A 20,720-nucleotide genomic window follows, 5' to 3' on the forward strand; every position below is an offset into this window, starting at 1 on the left:
TTGTCAATTATCCTGCTTTCGCCTCCGAGATTTATTTTACCATGTAGTAGTACCCCTGTACGACAACCCAATCCGCACACAATATTCAGCGTAGTAGTATTAAAAAAACAAAAGAGCGGGCAACCCCACCCCTACCACGCTGTGGGCTCGGTGTCCGAGCGGTCTCATTCCTTTGTGCGCACGCGCAACGACCGCACGCAGTATAAGAAAAATGCTTAAGTGACGTCACCAGGACGTTTTTACCGACAAAAAACGTAATTATTTTAAGTTGTGCAGTGTAGTGACGAGAATTAGACCCAACAAAAGGTTGGTTGTAACAACTATTTTGTGCAAGTGCTCGTACATTTTTATTATAAGCGTTGTGACACGACGCGTAACTTTGACCCATTTTTAGCTCCAAGTTAACGCGCGATGTTAACCAGTAGCCATTTTTTTGCTCCGAGGTAATGCGAGATGTTACCCAGTAGCCATTCTTTTGCTCCGAGGTAATGCGAGATGTTACCCAGTAGCCATTTTTTAAGACAAATCCAACGAACCCAAACTCGATAAGCTTCCGCCGTTTCGTTTAGGAGTTCCTATGGCCAGCTCCTGCCACCTCTTGACTTCATCATCAGGACCCTGAACATCGTCTAGCACTAAAGTGCTCGAAAAGACAAGTCCAACGAACCCAAACTAGATGTAATTCCGCCGTTTCGTTAAGAGTTCCTATGGCCACCTCCATACTCCATCCAGCTCAGTGGTACCATAATATTGCATTGTCATCGTACTTACACAAGTATACCAAAATTTCAGCTCAATTGGTTAAGGAGAACTGGTTTTAAATTCAATTGCAAGATTTATCTCATACTAACTTACAAGCGAAATGCTTGTAAAAATGGTACGCATATCTTTTTTGCGACTAGTTTTCTTAGAGTATTATACCATTTCGGAATCTTGGATAGTTGCGTCAACTTTATAAAAAACTTGCCGCAGTAGTGTTCATACTGTTTTTTTACAAAACGACGAGTCAAAGTGGAGTGTAAGTAAAAATCGTTCAAAATTTTAAGGAAATATCATATTTTGATTAACTTTTGTGTAAAAATTGCAAGGATTCTGAGGGTTTTAAGAATTGGGGTGGACAGCAGCACTACTTAAGTTGCCGATACAAACAAAAAAAACTGAAGTATTTGAAAAATTGTAGTCGTGGTAATGTAAAATATCATAAGGGGTGTCAATTTTCGACGAGTTTCATAATTTATTGTGAAACTTAAAAAATAATTGAGATAGATTTTTTTTCTTATTTTTCCTAAAGTAGTCATGACTATGTCCACCCTGCGGCGCCGGCTTATCCTTGAATTTTGGGACACGTTGTATACATTATACATATAATATTAGTGACTCAATGTCCTATGTCTCCTATATAGGACAGAAGGCGTCCACAACAGTCCTCCATCGCATTCGGTCTTGAGCTTCGCGTTTGATCTCGCTCCAAGTCTTATAAGTGCGCCGCCATGTTTTTTTGGCACGACCAAGTTTGCATTTTCCCTGGGGGTTCCAATTTAGAGCCTGCTTGGGGATGTGATCGGGGTCCCTTCGGAGAGTGTGGCCGATCCAGTTCCACTTGCAGCGTTTATTCTGCTGAACGATCGGTATTTCGTGGCAGCGTTCCAAAAGTTCGTCGTTTGAAGATTTTGGAGAATTCGGCGAAGACAGCGGCTGAAGAAGATCTGCAGCTGGTGCGAGATAACCTTAGTGACCTTCCACGTTTCTTCCGTAACTCCAGGCTCTGAAACGATGCTCCCGAGGTAAGTGAAATTGTGGACTTGTTGGACTTCCTCTGCACCAACGGTGTGCAATTCTTCACTCCAGATCGCATCTCTTGGGTCTTCCGGTACTGATACCCTTGTTTTACCCTTTTTTCGGCACAATAATTAGAAGCCCCTTATGCCAGTCGTCTGGGACTTCCTCTTCCATCCAGATGTTTTCGAAGACAGGTATCAGGACGTTAACGGTGGAGTTTACATCGGCTTACAGCATTTCAGCGGTGATAAGGTCGAGTCCAGGGGTCTTGCCAATTTTGAGGGATAATATTATGTATTAATAGGAGATAGGATTTCATTTTAGTAAAGGGTAATTTTGCCTGTTAAACGTTATTTAGTTAATTATTCATTAGTAAAATTACAGTATTATTGATTACTCGGTGACAAAAGTCGGGGTAATCAAGGTCGGGGTAGTCAAAAAATTAAGGTTTATCCTGAGCCCTGCCCAATCTGTAAGTTGAATCCCATATGTTTTAATACACAAAAATGCGGTTACATGGACCATTATTCCTGTACATTCTCAAGAACTTTCCATGTAAAGAAACCTAAAAAAACAGGATAGAGTAAATCAATCGTGCACTGAACCAAGGTCGGGGTAATCATATTCTTATCTCGATAACTCCGAAATCCTGCGACGAGTTGCATTACCGATCAAATTGAATGATCAAACGAACTTACCAAGTGAAGTTCGATCTAAATTATCCTGTTTTCGCCGAAGAGATTTAAGGTCCCTCCCAACCCGAAGATTTCTATATCTTCTTCCCTGGAGGTAAACGTCAATGTCATCTCTTCTCTAAATATAATGAGACCGCTCGGACACCGAGCCCACAGCGTGGTAGGGGTGGGGTTGCCCGCTCTTTTGTTTTTTTAATACTACTACGCTGAATATTGTGTGCGGATTGGGTTGTCGTACAGGGGTACTACTACATGGTAACTTAAATCTCTTCGGCGAAAACAGGATAATTTAGATCGAACTTCACTTGGTAAGTTCGTTTGATCATTCAATTTTACGACAATAACTTGGAATATATTGAAAGTAATTAAACAGAATTAGAACTTTTATGCGATTCAATTATGTACCCATTTGCATAAGGTGCAAAAAACATAACACATTTTATTTTTAAAAGTCAATATAGTTGAAAATAGCAAAAACAACAACCGGGAAGGAGCTATATTTTAAAGACTGTAAACCCTTGAAAAAGAGGATGACAATAGTGACTGAGTTTCTTGCGCTGCTTTTTCTCAGCACTGGCCCATTTTTTGTCCCGAAGCAGTGTTAGGGTTAATACTGGGACGTGTAAAAGTGTTTTTTAAAAGCCTATTTTTCAAAATAAATGAGTTTTATGAGTTTTTTTAACCAGCTTACCTATTTAAAATGACGGGTTTAGGCGATGTAGAGACAGGCTCTACTGGTAGAGGCGGCGGCGTGGAGGGCGGCGCCGCCGGCAACCTGGGAGGAACCGGCGGGATGGACGACGGACCGGCGGCGTCGTTGCCGTCTGCTGCAATGTGAGAATGGTTCCGTTGTAGTCATTTTAATACAATATTTCCCTAATTTCAGGCTAGGTTAATTGGTGTGAAAGCTACAAAAAGTTATACAATTCAACAAATAGCGCATAGTTAATTTTTGAAGCCACGAGTGGACCCATCCGGGGAACGTGGGTTCGGTCCCCGCCGCCGCTCGACTATTGTGGTGAGCTCACTTGTGATACAAGCATAATAATATTTAGCTTTGTACGAGGGGTTAACGGGATTACGAGAGTATTAGTAATTTGTAGTGAAATAACAAATTAATAATAATCTTTAAAAAAAAGTTTATGGTCGTTTAACGCAGTTTCGCTCGTGTGGATTACAGCAAAAGATATACCTACTAATTATACATAACTTAAGTGCTACTCTGCTGTAATGTGTTTGTAAAGCTTCAGCAAAATCCATCCAGTACTTAGGAGTAACAAACATCCCTCCATCTATCTATTGTTGCGAACTTTCTCGTTTATCACATTAGTGTAAATTGCGGACTGGAAAGTTAGCGTCGACACGTGCAGTCACGTGTGCGGCTTCGTTTCTTCTTAGGTCATATCGAACGGCCGAGGTTAATGCCCCTAAAGAGAAATTTTCGCGAAAATTCAATGAATAATGGGTTGCCTTCTTTTCTAAAGTACCGTGTTGCTTATGTGATCAAACAAAGACTATTTTTTTCTTTCCACCAGCACTATTACATTAACATCTCTTTTCTAACTGGGTTACTCATATTTCGAGTGACATAGGAACCCTAGAACTAAGGGAATAACTATTTATCATCGATTTTAACTCAACTAAGTCTTGTTGAATTACAGCAAATTAAAAAATCCGGTTTTCAGGGCTTAGGGTAAGTGTCTTTTTGAATAAAATTGTGTCTTGAAGTTAGTCAATAATTGGCGCTTAAATCAAATTGTATTCGTAATGGGATTGGAGATTTCCTTCAATAAGTCAATAACCATAAAAAATAACTTCTTACGAGGTTTTTATTCGTCACCGACGTTTGAATACGAGCATATGAGTAACTGTTAACGAGGAGTTGATCATGAACTTGTAAACCATAAACGCGAAGGTTGTCACAAACATCAGCAAAAACTTGTTATGTAGTTTTTCTAATGAGTTTTAAAGAGCGTAACCAACATTATGAAAAGAAGTACCGTGTTACTCAGCTGTGAGACACAGACGGACAATTATCTTTGGTATTGTTTGTGACTGTGAGTACTATAGTGGGTATTGTATGTTCAATGCGTTTCATTTTCGTTTACACCTGCTAGTTGCCCGTGAACCATCTTCCGTGACTGGATAAGCTACTTAGAGTAAGTACTACTTACTCGTCCTCAATGGCACGGTCCACATTGTACTGTACACTAATCCGTGATCTAATAATACCTGGTAGTATGTTAAATTGGTTCAACAATCGCGCCAATTACAAAACCTAAACAGAGCATGTAAAGTCAACAGAACGTCAGATTGTACACTTTTGTACACTTTGTTTCATTACCAAATCTTTTCTGTCACGCTACATATAAAATCCCGCAATATTTATTTTAACCAGGCAGACTGCAGAGCTTTATGAAGCTTCAAGAAATTAACTGTAAAAATTCAACTAAGTAATAGGTGGTACTTAATACAGTTTTAAAAGAAGTTATCACATTGAGATGAGTACAACTGAAAGTTCAGTTCGCAGACTCTGGGAGCTTAGAAAACACTGATCTATACATGAGACATAAACATCACTATGAGGTCTCACGGTGCCCGTGGACGCAGTGTCCCAAAACCTATTCATACGCAATACTTGAGTGGCGGAGTGACACACACGAACCAATCACAGAGCTCTATCTATTCAACGCTTTGCGTTCGACTTCGCATAGCATTGCTGCTTCACTTAAGGCCATGATTTCCCAAATTGTCGATATTTGACCGATTTTGTTTGCAGATAGCTTCTAAATGAAAAGATATTTTAGCAAACAAAAAATTGTACGAGTAAGTTAATATCTTTAACTAGGGCGACAACTTTTCCAAAACACGATATTGCATAGTTTGTCCGATAAAAAAAAATCCCAAAGAAGTACGTCGACAGCTTTTTTGTTTTACTCTCATATATTCATTTTTAACATTTTACACTTAAAATATATACTAATAGATAGGACTTTGTATTTTCTAGGTCGACAACTTTTCAAACTTTTGTTATTGCGTCTTATTTAGTTACTATGTTGAAAAAATGTGAAAAAATCGGCCATGACGGCTTGGACAATCTTAATCAGTCGCGCGGTGGCGCTTACGGAGGACGGACGCGTGTCAGTTTTATTCCTGTGACAGTTCGCGACTTGTCAATATTTTTGACAAAATCACCTCTGTCTGGCGGGTGGCGAGTCACAGTATAATAATATCAGTATTACTGGAGAAAGCTAAGAATTTTCAATCATGATACATAGTACATTTTCCAAAATAAAACCAATGAGTTAAAATTAATTTATTTATGGGAAATTGTGAGTCAAGCCTCTGATATAATAATATTTTAGGCTGTTTTTATACAGAAATAAATTTGTTTATTATTATTATTTTTCCACGGTATCTAACCTTGATTTTAAAACTAAGCCACGGGAATATAAAAGGCTTCTAAAGTTCTAATATACTAATTCGCCTTCTTTTAAATGCCACTTAACTATTCCAAAGAAAGCGTCAAATAAAGAACAATATTTATTATGACTTGTCCTCCTGATTTATATGTTACGGTAAATGTGATAAAAATTATGAATAATTACCGGTTATTATGAAATAATTATGATTTAGTAAATTTGATTAATATGACATCATTTATATATGTATGTATCGGGTTGCCAGGTGTCCGGCTTTAGCCGGACATGTTTGGCTTTTTACGGTCTTGTCTGGCCAAATATTGTCTTGTCCAGCCTGTCCGGCTTTTGTTAGGCTTTTTATGCGAAAGAAATCCGAGCTACGGAATAATATCATGCGCACGCATCAGGATGTTGGGCAACCGATGATGATAGTACTTCGTGAGTTATGACACTAATTTTAAAGTAAAATGTGCGGCCAAATGAGGCACAGAGTCCGGCTTTTGTGATTTTGGACCTGGCAACCCTATGTACTAATCTGTTAAAAAAATAACGGGAATTTTCGTTTTTTCAGAAAAGTATTTATTTATTGATCTACATTAGTATTTAAACTTTTAAAATAGTCCCTATTATACATTATACACGTGTGTTAGCGCTTCTTCCAATTCTCAAAATACTTCTCAAAGTCGATCTTTGAGATAGCCTTTACATCGATCGGCGACGCGTGTTTAATGTCACTTATGTCTGTAAAACGATGACCCTTTAAAGTTATTTTTATTCACGGAAATAGAAACTAGTCATACACAGCCATTTCTGGTAAATTTGGAGACTGGAACATTGTTACAGTATTGTTTTAGCAAAAATTTGCCGCCACTTTCGCTCAAAATTCAGCAATTTTGTTGCCATGTGTTTCATACCGACAAAAATCCAAAAAATATTCATAGCATGGAGTCAAACGATATGCTAACATCATCAGCATCTTCCCCAATAAAATTGTGATTCGACGGTGTTTCATAACCACTTCTTTCTGTTTTTTCACATTTTCATCGGTTGTTGATATGCTGGTGCGTCCAGAGCGCTCGTCATCTTCTATGCCTTCATGGTCTTCTTAGATACGATTTTACCACTCGTAAACCCTTGATTCACTCACAGCAGACTCACCAAAGTCCATTTTTAACATTTCAAACACTTTTAATTTCATTTTATAAGCAAAACTTGATTCAAATTCTTTGATCGTAAGGAGTTTGTTCCGGCGTTTCTTCTCAGCACTTGCCATATGTTTGTGTCGAAGCGCTGGTAGGGCCCAAAAGGTAAGGAGACATATGTATAGTACCCCATAAGGGCTACCTTTTCTTTTTTTTATTATTTACTATATTTTGACGTTCATAAGTGCCACTTGTGGTCTAAACTGAATAAATATTTTTGATTTTGATTTTTTTATCCATTTTTCCTAACAAACAAAAATCGCCGAACTTATAAAACACTTGTAACTTAAGTGAATGACAAAAGTTCTCGATCGCAGCCTTTGAAGGTCCCATTATTGGGTTTTTCGCTTATATCTCAGAAACTGTCTAAATAAATAACTATGCGTCCTAGCGATATGACTATTGCAACAAAATGAAAACTCATTTAATTTACTACTTTTATCAGTCAAGTTTTTCGATAATATCTTGTATGGTTTTCGAGATATCTGCTCTTCATAGTTTTGTAAAACTTAAACATTTTTGCCTTATATTTTCAAATAATTATGAGGAAATAGTTGCCATAATTTACAATTAGATGATAATTTTAGGTACTTTTTGATGATGAAAGAATATAAGGCGAGTCATCAATTCTGATGTTTCACAAATTTTTAAACATGCTGAATTATAAAACTAGATGGCGATACAGTTATTTAATTGATACCATAAATAATTATTTTAGAAGTTTACTGCTTGAATCTGAGTTACAAATTCTAAAAGGTCAGACGAGGACCTCTAGGCAAGTTGTTTTGAGGATTGTTTACTATTTCTGGGTTTACAATGATTAATTTAGAGTCATTTGCTTAAATAGAATAGCAAAATGTAAAAGAACATTAGTATTTCATATTAAAATGGAATTTAAATTTTTGTGATCATTTACTATTTTTGTCGGTAAAAAGTATTTGTTTGACTTAATATTATCATCTTTCATTTGACATTATTGATTGACAAACATTTGTGTGCATGAACATTATAATAATATTTGTTTCGGGCTGGGTGTTTTCTAACCATTCTTCTTCTTCCTCGGTCCCTCACTGATGAGGATCGCGACCACAGATAGTGTTCCTCCACAGACTGCGGTCATAAGCTGTGTGGACTGCACTATGCACGGTTTCTAACCATAATATTTATTTATTTATGTTATGTTATTTAAGTATTTTCATATCCCATAGTACAAGCTTTGCTTAGTTTGAGACTAGAGGCGCAGTGTTAAAATATTATGTCGAAGGATATTTAATTTTATTATTTATTTATTAACTATTTGAAGATTACGTAAACCGTCATCCAACTTACGGTTTGTTTTTTACACTGTGGCGTCAACGCGTCGCGCGAGTGTCAGCGCGAGTGTCAGTGCGAGGTGTGCGGGGGCTGAGGTAAACAAATGCACGGCATCGAGGCGGTAAATCCTAGCCTTAACCTCGTAAGCCCGGATGTGCCACAGAAGGAACTAAAACTTTGTAGTCAGTAACGCCGAGACATTTTCAGAGGTGATTTCGAAGTATCGCCGGATGTGCCTTCAGAGGAACAAAAACTTTAGCGATAAATTTAAGTTCAAAAATCGTTGAAAGAGTTAATTAGCATGCATCACCTCTATTTTTTTTAGAATTTTATACCCCGTAGTTATAAAAATAGAGGGGGGGGGACATACTTTTTACGACTTTGAGAGCTGATATCTCAAAAACCGTTCACTTTAAGAAAAATGTTTTTTAGAAAACTTTATATCATTTTAAAAGACCTTTCCATTGATACCCCACACGGGTATGTACATCGAAAAAAAATTTTCATCCCTCAGTTACATGTATGGGGGGCCCCACCCCCAATTCTTTTTTTTACTATTTAGTGTCATAATTTTGTAGCGGTTCATACAACACATATTCCCATCAAATTTCATCACTGTAGTACTTATAGTTTCCGAGTAAATCGGCTGTGACAGACGGACAGACGGACAGACGGACAGACGGACAGACGGACAGACGGACAGACGGACAGACGGACATGACGAAACTATAAGGGTTCCGTTTTTGCCATTTTGGCTACGGAACCCTAAAAATTCGCGCCTATCGAAAAAAAAGAGTGATAGTCTATGGCTTAAAGTATTCAAAATCAGGTATCTGAACTAATTAAAATAAAAAAAACAAAATGTCACTGTCAAATTATCATTTTTCTTTGACAAGGTGGTTCGTCCGAGAAGACGTGATGTGCGATTAATTTTTTTTCTTCACGTAAACGTAGTTTAATTGCAAAACTGACCAGTATAATTTAAGTTAAGACACTGCTAAACAAGCAAAAAAAATATTTTTCCCAATTTGAACAAGTTTTGTAAGATTTTTTTTAGTTTGAAAATAATAGTTCTTTGCAAGGAACATTCGGTCTTGATGGTGAAAGTTTTATTTTTGTATATTTTTTCTATTGAGATGGGATTGAGTATTGGACTTTTAAAATTATGATATGATTGAGAAAATTTACCATGAGAACGTTCTGATTTTTAGTTTAGTAAATATTATAATTAACATGAATATTCACTTTACTTTTTATACATTCTAACCCATCATTAGTGTATGTTATAAAACCGATAGTACTTTTAAAAGTACTAATTATGAAACATTAAATAAAATTAAAACCGTTGTACCTTTTCAGTTACATTTAATAATATCATTATTGTATCTTTATGTAGTATTAATTTATTAAGAAGTTTACATTTATGTTTTACTTTAAAGTATAAAATACAATTTGTTTACTTTTCCTTTTTAAAGTCTGTAATACCGAATGTTCTTTTAAGAGAAATTTTTTTTTTATTATTTTTCACCTAAAATAAGCTCTATGCACTATTATATAGGGCCCCTGAAAATATGAATGCAAAAGAAAATCTCTAACATAGAATTTTTTTTACTCGAAGTGCTCGGCGTTTACTACTACAAATTATTCGTTCTTCTGAAAGCACATTCGGCGATACTTAGAAGTCGACAAAATTTACTCTTCGGTCTTACGAGGTTAAGCAAGCATCGTTTGTGAATCATCATCATCATCATCTCAGCCATAGGACGTCCACTGCTGAACATAGGCCTCCCCCAATGCTATGTTGCGCGGTCGGTAGCGGCCGTTTGTGAATTCGACTTACCCGATCCAGAAATGGTGTTAAAGCTCTCATTGGCCAGGAACTCTTCGAAGTACCGCGTGAAGTCCCCCGTGGGGTCCCACCGGGAGGACAGCTTGGCCCACTCCTCTGGGAACTCGTATTTCAGCCGCTTGATCACCTTCACAGCTGTCTTCTTTTGCCGCTCGGTGCATCTGATGCACTTTGTTCGGAGCGCTTCTGGCAGTATCCCTGGAAGGAAAAAATTTAGTGTGAAAATGCTAGTTTGCGTTGCTGACGATTAAAGGCGCTTCAATTTTTTTCTTTTCAGTAATGCGATCTAACTATATTATTTAAGAAAACTAAACCCACGGAAATGCGTTCACTGTTCAGTTTTATTTTTTTCCAAAACTCTTATAAAACTATATACTTACCTACATCGCATCCGTTTTAATTAAATATTTACAATTTTCAGTCAAACAAACATTCCCAACTCCCATAGATCCATTAGCAAAAAATCGAAGTATCTTTAGTTTTTTCAAATAGGCTAACTACTGCACAATACTTTTTTTTTGATTATTGGCTTTGTATAGCTTGTGCAATGTGCGTTGCCAACAAAAATACTTATTAGTCATCAGATGGATAATATTTTAGGATTCACAATTTTCTCATGTCAATTTTATCATTGATTAATTGTTGATATCTCCTTCAATGATGGTTGCGCATTAAAATTAAGCAGGTTGAATTATATCGCAATACCACTTAACAATTTATCAAGATTCATCGACATGTTTGATCGACACAAATAATGAAGCAAATGATCCGCTGTCAATCAAATCCTAAACTACATAACACTTATAAAAACTTTATGGACATAACTACACATAACTAACGAGTACTACATGCTAAAAGTAAATAAAACAAAGTGCGCACGCTCAGTACTAATTGTGGCTATAGAATGTGAGGTCCTGATTATGGTTTTAGTGGAAAACCCAATATGTAACCTTGGGTACTTCAGCAACCACTATAAAAATTCAAGTCAAGTTCATGTTAATCTCAGGTTTTCAGTCTCAATTATACAAGTAGAATTATCCAAGGAGTTTTATTGACTTTATGATAATATTCTGTATCAGGACTATCAGGTTTGAGAGGAAAATTGGGACTTAATTGTTGTCGTACATGCTTACAAAATATACAAACAAGAATAGAAACATTCATAAGCTTGACTGTATTGTAAACATTTTCAATAGATAGGTACTGTAACTACAAATTATTAATGAGAACACATTGTTATATTAATCATGATTTAAATGCGTCTTTAAACATTACTAATGAATTCAGTAACCATTATTACAAAATACAAGTGTCAGTACAGACACATAATACTTAGTTCTCTAATTAAATAAGTAGGAAACACTCGAGTGTTATCATCATACTTATTTTGATGATTTTATTTTGAGATAGACGAGGCATGACGATTGCTATCTCAGAGACATCCGTGAGAATTTGTCAACTTTGTTTACGTTTCACGCATTATTCATTTGACGATATTTAATGTCCTATTATTATAATAAATGAAGTTTACATAGAACCTAATTGATACTCATTAGGTAGATTTAAAAAAAAATATTAGCAATTTGTATTGCACAAATTACTAATAGTCCCTTTCGCCCCTCGAGGTAAGCTAAATAAGCTTGTGTTACGAGTGGGCTCACCACAATAGTCGAGCGGCGGTGGGATAGATACACTTCACCGTTGGGCTATGGTGGCTATATAAGCAATGTCAACCAGCCATTCTACCTATAACTACTTATTAGTAAGATAATTTACATTCTTGTATCGCAACGATAATTCTTGTAGTAACAAGCACTAATTGTACCCTAACTTTACTATTTCATAAGAGCAATTCTAAAGATTTTCCTTCCGCAAATATCCAACTAATCCACAGCACATCAGATTATAAAATTTTGTTGAAAAATCGCTTTTATTACAACTCCACTAGGTGCCACAATATTTAGCTTGATATGCCGTCAGCTGTACCTACATTCCTCGGCGACTACTTAAGCGTACAATTAAAAAATGTATAATGAGGCGACTCACAAAGCCACTATTATTTTAACGATGTAGTACAGTTGATAAATGTGTCATTTACCTTATTACAGATTAGCTTAATTACGTGAGAGTAATTAGAGTGAGAAGAAACGTAATTGAAGATAATCTTTAGAGTGATGACGGTTGAAGAACTTTTAATGGTAGCGAGTCCGAGACAATGCAGGCTCTACATTAGAGAACCTCTGCCCCCTTTAATGGGGACATGACCTATGGGGGAATACAGCCCCAGTTCTTTAACCTACTTATTTATTTATTTATTTATTTAGGTTCACCAACAACTATTACATCAATATTTGCACAGACACTTTGACAATTCAATAATGTAAATGTATAGCTATATTAAGGTAAACACCGCTTACATAATATTAAATGTTTGCTAATTATTTAAAGGAAAAGAAAAGAAAACAATAAAAAGTCTGTTAATCATTACAATTTACAACTCATTCAAACATGTTCAAAAGTCTCCATGACTGCCTTTCTAAACTGTTGACGGCTATCAAAGAATAAATCCACCGCCACACTGTGCTCATTCAATAACTTGCATAGACGAGGAATTGTGGAGCTCCTACCCAGGACGGTTTTGCGATACTAAAACTGTTGTTAACTAAAATTATTTGGCACCCAGGAAACTCAACCAGTAGGCCTAGGATGCGCGTCGCGATATGCGTACCTATATCACATTTTATCCATTCTACGCGATAAGCCCATAGCTCGTTTGTAGTCTAAAATCATCGATGGCTTTTATCACGGCGCGCATCCTAGCCCGGCCCGGCTGGTTAAGTTGTCTCGGTCTCTCGGAGGATAGGTGATTGTCTAAGAACTCACATTGAATAATAAATAATAATCGGAAAATTTAGGAAAAGTCCTAAATGTAAAATTATTTCTGCTCTAAAAGTCGAATGTTTATAAAGTCAAATGGATCATAGTACCTACGTGATTATACCAACTAAAAATGTGCACAAAAATTAATAGATCAATTTTATAGATACGTTCAATTAAGTAGGTGTAGTTAGGACCCTTCCATATATGCCCAAAACTACATAAATCTCAGATTTTTATGTAATTTGGCATATTTACAGTTTCTTTTATCGGCATCGCAAGAGAACTTGTACCATTTGGTCGTGCCTCTGGGCATATATGGCTTAAGACATACAAAGGCTAACTGTTGGAATGAGAATGCATGATGTTATTACTCGCTAAATATTAAAAATCCACCTGACAGCAAAAAGGGACATCTCTCTTAATGGCTTAATTACTTGCACTTACAATTTAACTTATTGCTTCTTTCTGGGTAATTACTCAGAAAGACTAACATCCATGTACAGTCAGCGTCAAATAGTTCGTGACACCTAAAGTGGGCAAAACATTGACAATACAACCATATTTTTTTAGGAAAATAGCCTATTATAACAAAGACGTGTTGCGAACTTTTTGGCTACTTTGAGTGTCTCGAACTATACATACAGGGTGTCCCAAAAACAATGGATAACCCTGTAACCATCGATAGACCTCGCCATGGTCTCCCTAACGTCCAATTTTGACCCCAGTAAAAATATCACCGTTTTCAAGATTTTTAAGTTTTTGTGCATTTTTAGAAAATTGCCACCTGCGATTACTTTTTCTCATGCCATTTCTACAAATGAGGATACTTTTCAATCTAGTTTTTTTCCTTATCACAAGGGATAGTTGGACTATCAAAAGAAAAGATTAAAGTTCAACAAACTAGTTTAAAAGTATGAAAATTTTAAGAAATTGCAGAGAAGAAGGAAAAATTAATTCATTGTCTTGCACTTTTGATCAGCCGTCGTGTAAAAAAAATGTAGGAAGACCATCGTGCCCATTACCTTAAAAACTTCCTTAATTAATTGAGATTCTAAAAAGGTATCACAAGCCTATGTATTCTGTATTATTTTTATCTTATGGCTACTTGAATAGCAACTAGTATGAAAACTGCAAAAATGAGTTTTTCTCGTAATAGTTAAACTAGGACTGCATAGTGGCATTAAATACAAATGGATAATTTTTAGCGTAGGAATTTTAATAAAGCAACATTTTATCATCATCATCATTATCATTTCAGCCATAGGACGTCCACTGCTGAACATAGGCCTGTACCCCAATGATTTTCATAATGACCGCTTGGTAGCGGCCTGCATCCAGCACCTTCCTGCTTACCTTTATGAGGTCGTCGGTCCACTTTGTAGGTGGACGTCCTACGATGCGCTTTCCGGTACGTAGCCTCCACTTGAACCCTGTTGCCCCATTGGCCGTCCGTTCTGCGTTTTTGTGATTACTTAATTTTTGTTTTAAACCTTATAAATGTGCCTATAGACAGATACCCGTGATAATACACGGCTCGGAAACGTGGATTTTTTGGACAGCGTGCTATGGAAGGGGCTATGCTCGGGTTTCTTCACGAAACAGTATCAGAAATTAGGAGATCCGTAAACGGACTAAAGTCGCTGACATAGTTCGACGGATCAGCAAGCTGAAGTGGCAATGGGCAGAGCACAGTAGTTTGCAGAACTGAGGCAGCAGGGTTAAAGTGGAGACTACGTACCGGAAAGCGCATCGTAGGACGTCCACCTACAAAGTGGACCGACGACCTCATAAAGGTAAGCAGGAAGGTGCTGGATGCAGGCCGCTACCAAGCGGTCATTATGAAAATCATTGGGGTACAGGCCTATGTTCAGCAGTGGACGTCCTATGGCTGAAATGATGATGATGATGATGATAAAATGTTGCTTTATTAAAATTCCTACGCTAAAAATTATCCATTTGTATTTAATGCCACTATGCAGTCCTAGTTTAACTATTACGAGAAAAACTCATTTTTGCAGTTTTCATACTAGTTGCTATTCAAGTAGCCATAAGATAAAAATAATACAGAATACATAGGCTTGTGATACCTTTTTAGAATCTCAATTAACCAAGGAAGTTTTTAAGGTAATGGGCACGATGGTCTTCCTACATTTTTTTTACACGACGGCTGATCAAAAGTGCAAGACAATGAATTAATTTTTCCTTCTTCTCTGCAATTTCTTAAAATTTTCATACTTTTAAACTAGTTTGTTGAACTTTAATCTTTTCTTTTGATAGCCCAACTATCCCTTGTGATAAGGAAAAAAACTAGATTGAAAAGTATCCTCATTTGTAGAAATGGCATGAGAAAAAGTAATCGCAGGTGGCAATTTTCTAAAAATGCACAAAAACTTAAAAATCTTGAAAACGGTGATATTTTTACTGGGGTCAAAATTGGACGTTAGGGAGACCATGGCGAGGCCTATCGATGGTTACAGGGTTATCCATTGTTTTTGGGACACCCTGTATATTTGATGCCGACTGTACCTCGGTAATAGGCGTACTTTGTAGTGGTATGGTGGTCGCTAGCTATGGGGTAGTGCCTCCCACGGAATCCCACTAAACCACTTCAAAACGGGTTCTAAAGATGATTGCATTTTACTTACCTTGCAATTTAAAAGCAATTACAAGATCTTCACTTAATTTCACATAATCTTCTGCCGACTGTTGTGGCTGTAATTACCTCACTTAAAAGAGATTCGGTTAATAAAATATATCTATAGTTTTACTGTAAAGATATCTACAGGGTGTTAGGTAAATGGGTATATGAGCCGACACTAGCCCATGTTAACATGGTCATATAAATAGAATGGTGAAATCAGAAAATTGATATCTTAATTTTAATTATTTTATTTTTCATACAAATCGGATTTTTGAAATTAATTTTGTATGAAAATTAAAAAAAATTAAATGATATTAAATTTCTGACTTCACCATACCGTTTATATGTCCATGTCCATGGGCTAGTGTCGGCTCATATACCCATTTACCTAACACCCTGTATAGTAGTACACAACAATTAATGATTAGTTTGTAACTTTTATTCTTTTTAGGGTTCCGTAGCCAAAATGGCAAAAACGGAACCCTTATAGTTTCGTCATGTCCGTCTGTCCGTCTGTCCGTCTGTCCGTCTGTCCGTCTGTCCGTCTGTCCGTCTGTCCGTCTGTCACAGCCGATTTACTCGGAAACTATAAGTACTACAGTGATGAAATTTGATGGGAATATGTGTTGTATGAACCGCTACAAAATTATGACACTAAATAGTAAAAAAAAGAATTGGGGGTGGGGCCCCCCATACATGTAACTGAGGGATGAAAATTTTTTTTTTTTTTTTTTTTTTTTTCTCTTATCTCTGACAGGTGTTATGTGTACGCCAATATTATTATTATGTTTATGTATCTAGGTGTATGTCTATTATATTAATATGTATTCGTATGTTATTTATTTTATCTAATGCTATGTAAGTATATTCATTAAACGTCATATTTATTACACCGCCTTAGTCTCTCTGCTCGACCTGTGGTTGACTGGCAGATAATGCCACCTGGCATTAAGTCCGCCACTGTACAGTTGTATGTGCAAAAGTGTAAATAAATAAAAAAATAAATAAATAAATTATGTAAATAAGTTATCATTTTCACCTTGTCCCATATGCTCGTAGACTGCGAAGAGATTAAGCAGTTTAAAATAAAATAACTCTTTCTTATAAACTCTATTGCTTAAGAAGCGTAAAAGTAAGAGCACTTTCAAGATGACAAGGCAGTTTTGAGAATATTTTTCAAGGTGGTTTCCAATTGTGGAGTAAAATCCCTAGATCTATTCCTTGTGGGATACAAGGAACCTTGCTACGCCATTGGCCGTCAGTTCTGCGTACCTACTATGTGCCCTACCCATTGCCACTTCAGCTTGCTAATCCGTCGGGCTATGTCAGCGACTTTTGCTCGTTTACGGATCTCCTCATTTCTGATTCGATCTCATAAAGAAACACCATTATGGAAATCATTGGGGGAGACCTGTGCTGTGGACGTCCTATGACTGAATTGATGATGATGGTCAAGTCTGTATGACCAGATATGCCATCTGTTGTCAGATATCATATAAAAAATACCTAACTTTCAGTTTAAAGTACCTAAGGGCTCTTTTCCCACGGAGATATCCCGTTTTTTGCGACTCTGCATTACTGAATCCCGTAAAACTGCATTGGAAAACTGATATGAATGTTTTGAACACATTAATTTAGAAATTAATGCACATAACTCAGAAAAACATGTCATGATAATAATGAACTAAATACATTTTTAATTTATACATAATTTGCCTCTCACTTCTACAAGTTTTCTACGCCTATAATGTTTGTCAGTGTGCTATTATAGTAATTTTATTCTGCATGCCTAGTTTATAGGTTTACAGACATGCTGTCATAAAAAGTAGGTAAAGTGCACTTAGGAGTTGAAAGATAAATATTATTACGAAAATTACTGTCAGGGTCGACTGGCAACCTTGTCAGATACATTAAAATGTAGCTATTTTATAGTGAAATGCGGATTTGAAACTTACTTAATTTATCTTCAAGCATTAAATTTAAAAGTACATACTTAAAAAAACAAAAGACAGCTATCTTAAGTAGGTAGACATAACAGTAAGTGTATAATTTAATAACTAACGTGCTGTCGATTGTATTATATTATTATATTGTCTGTGGTATTATTAATTACTCACATAGTCTTATTTATTTACTTTTAAGTTTCAACACATGGGGTTGTGGTCCAGGCAGCTTTTCTCTTAAATATTTACATATAATGTAGTATATTTAGCTAAACAATGTGTGTAGTTGAAGACGCTATTTTGTTTGTTACAAAAATGTTTATTCTGGTGTGTTGATTGTACCTCAAAGACTTACTAAAATAAACATTGCTTCCGTTTTAAACTTAAAGTAGTCTTATTGTTAATTAATTTGCTGTGGAAAGAAACAAAACAGTGCATATTTTAATTAGTAAACAGTGAGTAGAGGTTCAAAACAGGTTTCTAAACAAAGTCTCAATATCTTCGTCTAATTTTTTTTTCAATGTTAAGTTTTTAACTTAGACGACCTTGTCTGAAATAAAAATGTGATATCCATGTTATGGATAGGTAGAGAGTGTACTCGTACAATGCATTTAAATATAGAGCCACACATTCAAACCAATCAAGTTAGTACTTTTACTGAGAAATATAGGTTCATAATAGGTTAGCAAGTTCTGAAACAGGCCTCGTTATTATTTCACTTATAAAATATTGATAGATTTCGGATTAATTAAGTATATGAATAGATTTCAGATTACTTTAATTTCACTTCAAATAAATCATTCAACGTTATAATTTGCTTCCTACATGCCAATATTGTGCAATACTAATCAAATGAAATAAAATGCATTTATTGCATTTATTGATGATATTGATTGGCTGGCCACACTAGTGGTTCGCGTACGGACTACTATGCCAAAGGTAGCGGGTTGGATCCCCAGACGGTACAAACACAGATCACAGAAACTTAAGGGAGATGTGAAAAGGGGGCGGGGCCGGTGTCGCAGCAATATGCCCAAAAACAGAACACATTGCTGCAGACGTCATAATGTTAACAGTTTACATTTCTTGCGTAGTAGGATTATTACTAAAGCCGTAATTATATTGCTGTCGCGACTGTGCGACGCGCGCCCGCAGTGGGTGTGCGAGCGCGACAGCAACATAACTACGCGCGAGCGATAAGGATGGGTAGCTTGGGGTCATTGGACAAAATTCTACGTACTCACGGACCAGGCTTTACCTACTAAAGATTATTCGAACGTTGAGTACTGATACCACAGAGGATAATGGGCACATATACATAGAAGAAGTGGCGAAACAAACTCAGTCACCTTTGTCACTTTGTTATTGAGTGATTAACATCATTTTTAGCTCTTTTCAGAGCAAAGTCAAGGACACAACAAGTGTGTAACACATGCAAAACGCGTATGAAATCTGCAGACTATTTTCGCCTTCAGTTCTTACGTAATGAAGTTAATTTTAGAAGCTTTCCTGTTTTTGATGCGGGACGCACAGAGTTTGTGATTACGTAATCATGATTACAACATTTATGATTTACATGTGTGTACATTCAAAAATAGGCTTACGCCCGTATTCACAAACATTACTATGAGGTCTCACAGTGCGCTTGGACGCACAGGGTGACACTAGAACCAATTATAGAGCTCTATTCAACGCTGTGCATTCGATTTGCTGCTTCACTTAAGCAAGCATCGTTTGTGAATACGGGCGTTAGGACCGTAGTACAAAACAACGGTAAAACTCCAAACTCGGTTAAATAGATTCTGTCCTTTAGTGGTAATGTATAAGAATTTTAATTCAAAGCAGGGAGGCGCTAGATGCAGGCCTCTACCAACCGGTCAATATTTTATGAAGCTCTACAAATACAGGTATTAACCGCACTGTGGTCTAGCGTAATCCCCTGTCTGTGGGTTGTAATCTACTAGCGGCCGCCCGCGACTTCATACGCGTGGATCCCGTTTTACCGTCTTAGGGGTTGAATTTTGCAAAATCCCGTCTTAGTGAGCACCTACGTTCTAAAAGGAACCTCAATGCAAAATTTAAGACTCCTAGCACTTGTAGTTTCTGAGATTTCGTGATGAGTGAGTGAGTCAGTCACCTTTCACTTTTATAGATTTAGATGAGTGTTCCGTGGGCAAATGAAACAAAATAGTAGCATGTACCATCCAATACTGCATCTCACATAACATCAGGTGCGATTTCGGTGAAAAACCTGCCTTGTTCTGCATAAAAAAGGAAAAAAGTGATGTAGCACTACATCACTTTTTTTTCCTAAACGTCTAAACTTCGCTACTAGAGTGGCGTTGTTAGTAGCATTCATTATAATAATATCTTCCTGCGTGCAGTTGTTGTTGTTATTGATAAATCATACTAAGCTAAAAAAAAAGGAAATTTTGTTATATTTCACTGGCCTTGGACTTTCAGACTAGCGTTTTACAGTTTCGTTGAATATTTTTTGCAAACGTCGCCGTATCGCTTCCGGTGATTAGGTAAATGCATGTTTTTTGACGCTTTAAAAACATTTTGAATAAAAATGTTTGCGTGTGCGTGATTAAAAAAGTGTAATTATTAAAAAATACACACAACCAACGATTTTGAATGTGATTAATTATAAATTAATTAAGAATTTCATTATGTTTATTCAATCGTATGAATTCAATTACATTAACCATATTTTCGTACAAACCAATCAATAATACGTATCCCTGTTAATTCTTCCAAGTAAATATTTTATGCTTAAGTTAAAAGTGGGTTTACCACAGTGATAACTACATAATTAATCCAATTAGGTCATTGAGATTAATAAATGCAGCTTATTAAACATATTACGACTATAGCTAAGAATAATTATTATAATAATATAAATGTCTCCATAAATGTTTATACTCGGTCAGCTTAGTCTAATCTAACCGTAACACCACACTAGTAATCTTTTTTAGGTTAGGTTAGGCATCTT

General features: G+C 36.3%; 1 protein-coding gene across 2 annotated transcripts in view; it reads right to left on the minus strand.

Moving 5' to 3' along the window:
* The window catches only part of CSP9 (chemosensory protein 9), a 54,640-nt gene that overhangs the window by 11,216 nt on the left and 22,704 nt on the right, over positions 1 to 20,720 (minus strand). For both annotated transcript variants that reach the window (XM_028311124.1, XM_028311125.1), the window contains exons 2-3: positions 10,253 to 10,459; positions 3,166 to 3,301 (exon numbers count right to left, since the gene is read on the minus strand). In XM_028311124.1, the coding sequence (XP_028166925.1) occupies positions 3,166 to 3,301; positions 10,253 to 10,459 (343 nt within the window). The remainder of the gene's footprint in view (positions 1 to 3,165; positions 3,302 to 10,252; positions 10,460 to 20,720) is intronic.

This window comes from Ostrinia furnacalis, unplaced genomic scaffold, assembly GCF_004193835.3.
Source record: "Ostrinia furnacalis isolate ACB-3 unplaced genomic scaffold, ASM419383v2 OfSCF3206, whole genome shotgun sequence".
In the NCBI taxonomy this organism is placed as follows: domain Eukaryota; kingdom Metazoa; phylum Arthropoda; class Insecta; order Lepidoptera; family Crambidae; genus Ostrinia; species Ostrinia furnacalis.